Source organism: Nothoprocta perdicaria, unplaced genomic scaffold (genome assembly GCF_003342845.1).
Source record: "Nothoprocta perdicaria isolate Ctin4 unplaced genomic scaffold, notPer1 scaffold_860, whole genome shotgun sequence".
Classification (NCBI taxonomy): Eukaryota; Metazoa; Chordata; class Aves; order Tinamiformes; family Tinamidae; genus Nothoprocta; species Nothoprocta perdicaria.
Genome location: NW_020456155.1, coordinates 3,884 through 4,201, shown reverse-complemented (window position 1 = coordinate 4,201; position 318 = coordinate 3,884). Strand labels below are relative to the sequence as shown.

Sequence of the window (318 nt, the reverse complement as noted above, 5' to 3'; positions counted from 1 at the left end):
AGCGCGGCCGCCAGCCCCAGCAGCACGTACAGGAGGCTGCCCAGCCCCTCGGCCAGCACGGCCCTCCAGAAGGCGGCCGAGCGCAGCTCCCGCATGGCCCCGCCGCCCCCGCTGCCCCCAGTGCGGGGGCCGCCCCCGGCGCCGCCTTATCAACCCCCCGGGGGCAGCCCCCCCACCCCGGCACCCTGCCCGCCTCCCCCGGGTGCCGTTAACCCCCTCGCTGCCCCATGGCAGCCCCCGCCTCGGGGCGCCCCCCGGTGCGGGCACCTCCCTGCGCTGCGGGACCCCCGGGGTGGCGGCCATGACGCGGCGGGGACC

At 81.4% G+C, this 318-nt stretch overlaps 1 protein-coding gene across 1 annotated transcript in view; it reads right to left on the bottom strand.

Moving 5' to 3' along the window:
* Positions 1 to 95, bottom strand: part of LOC112958454 (lens fiber major intrinsic protein-like) — a 3,493-nt gene extending 3,398 nt beyond the window's left edge. Inside the window, exon 1 of the mRNA XM_026052301.1 lies at positions 6 to 95. Within this exon, the coding sequence (XP_025908086.1) occupies positions 6 to 95 (90 nt within the window). The remainder of the gene's footprint in view (positions 1 to 5) is intronic.
* Between the last annotated feature and the right edge of the window lie 223 nt (positions 96 to 318).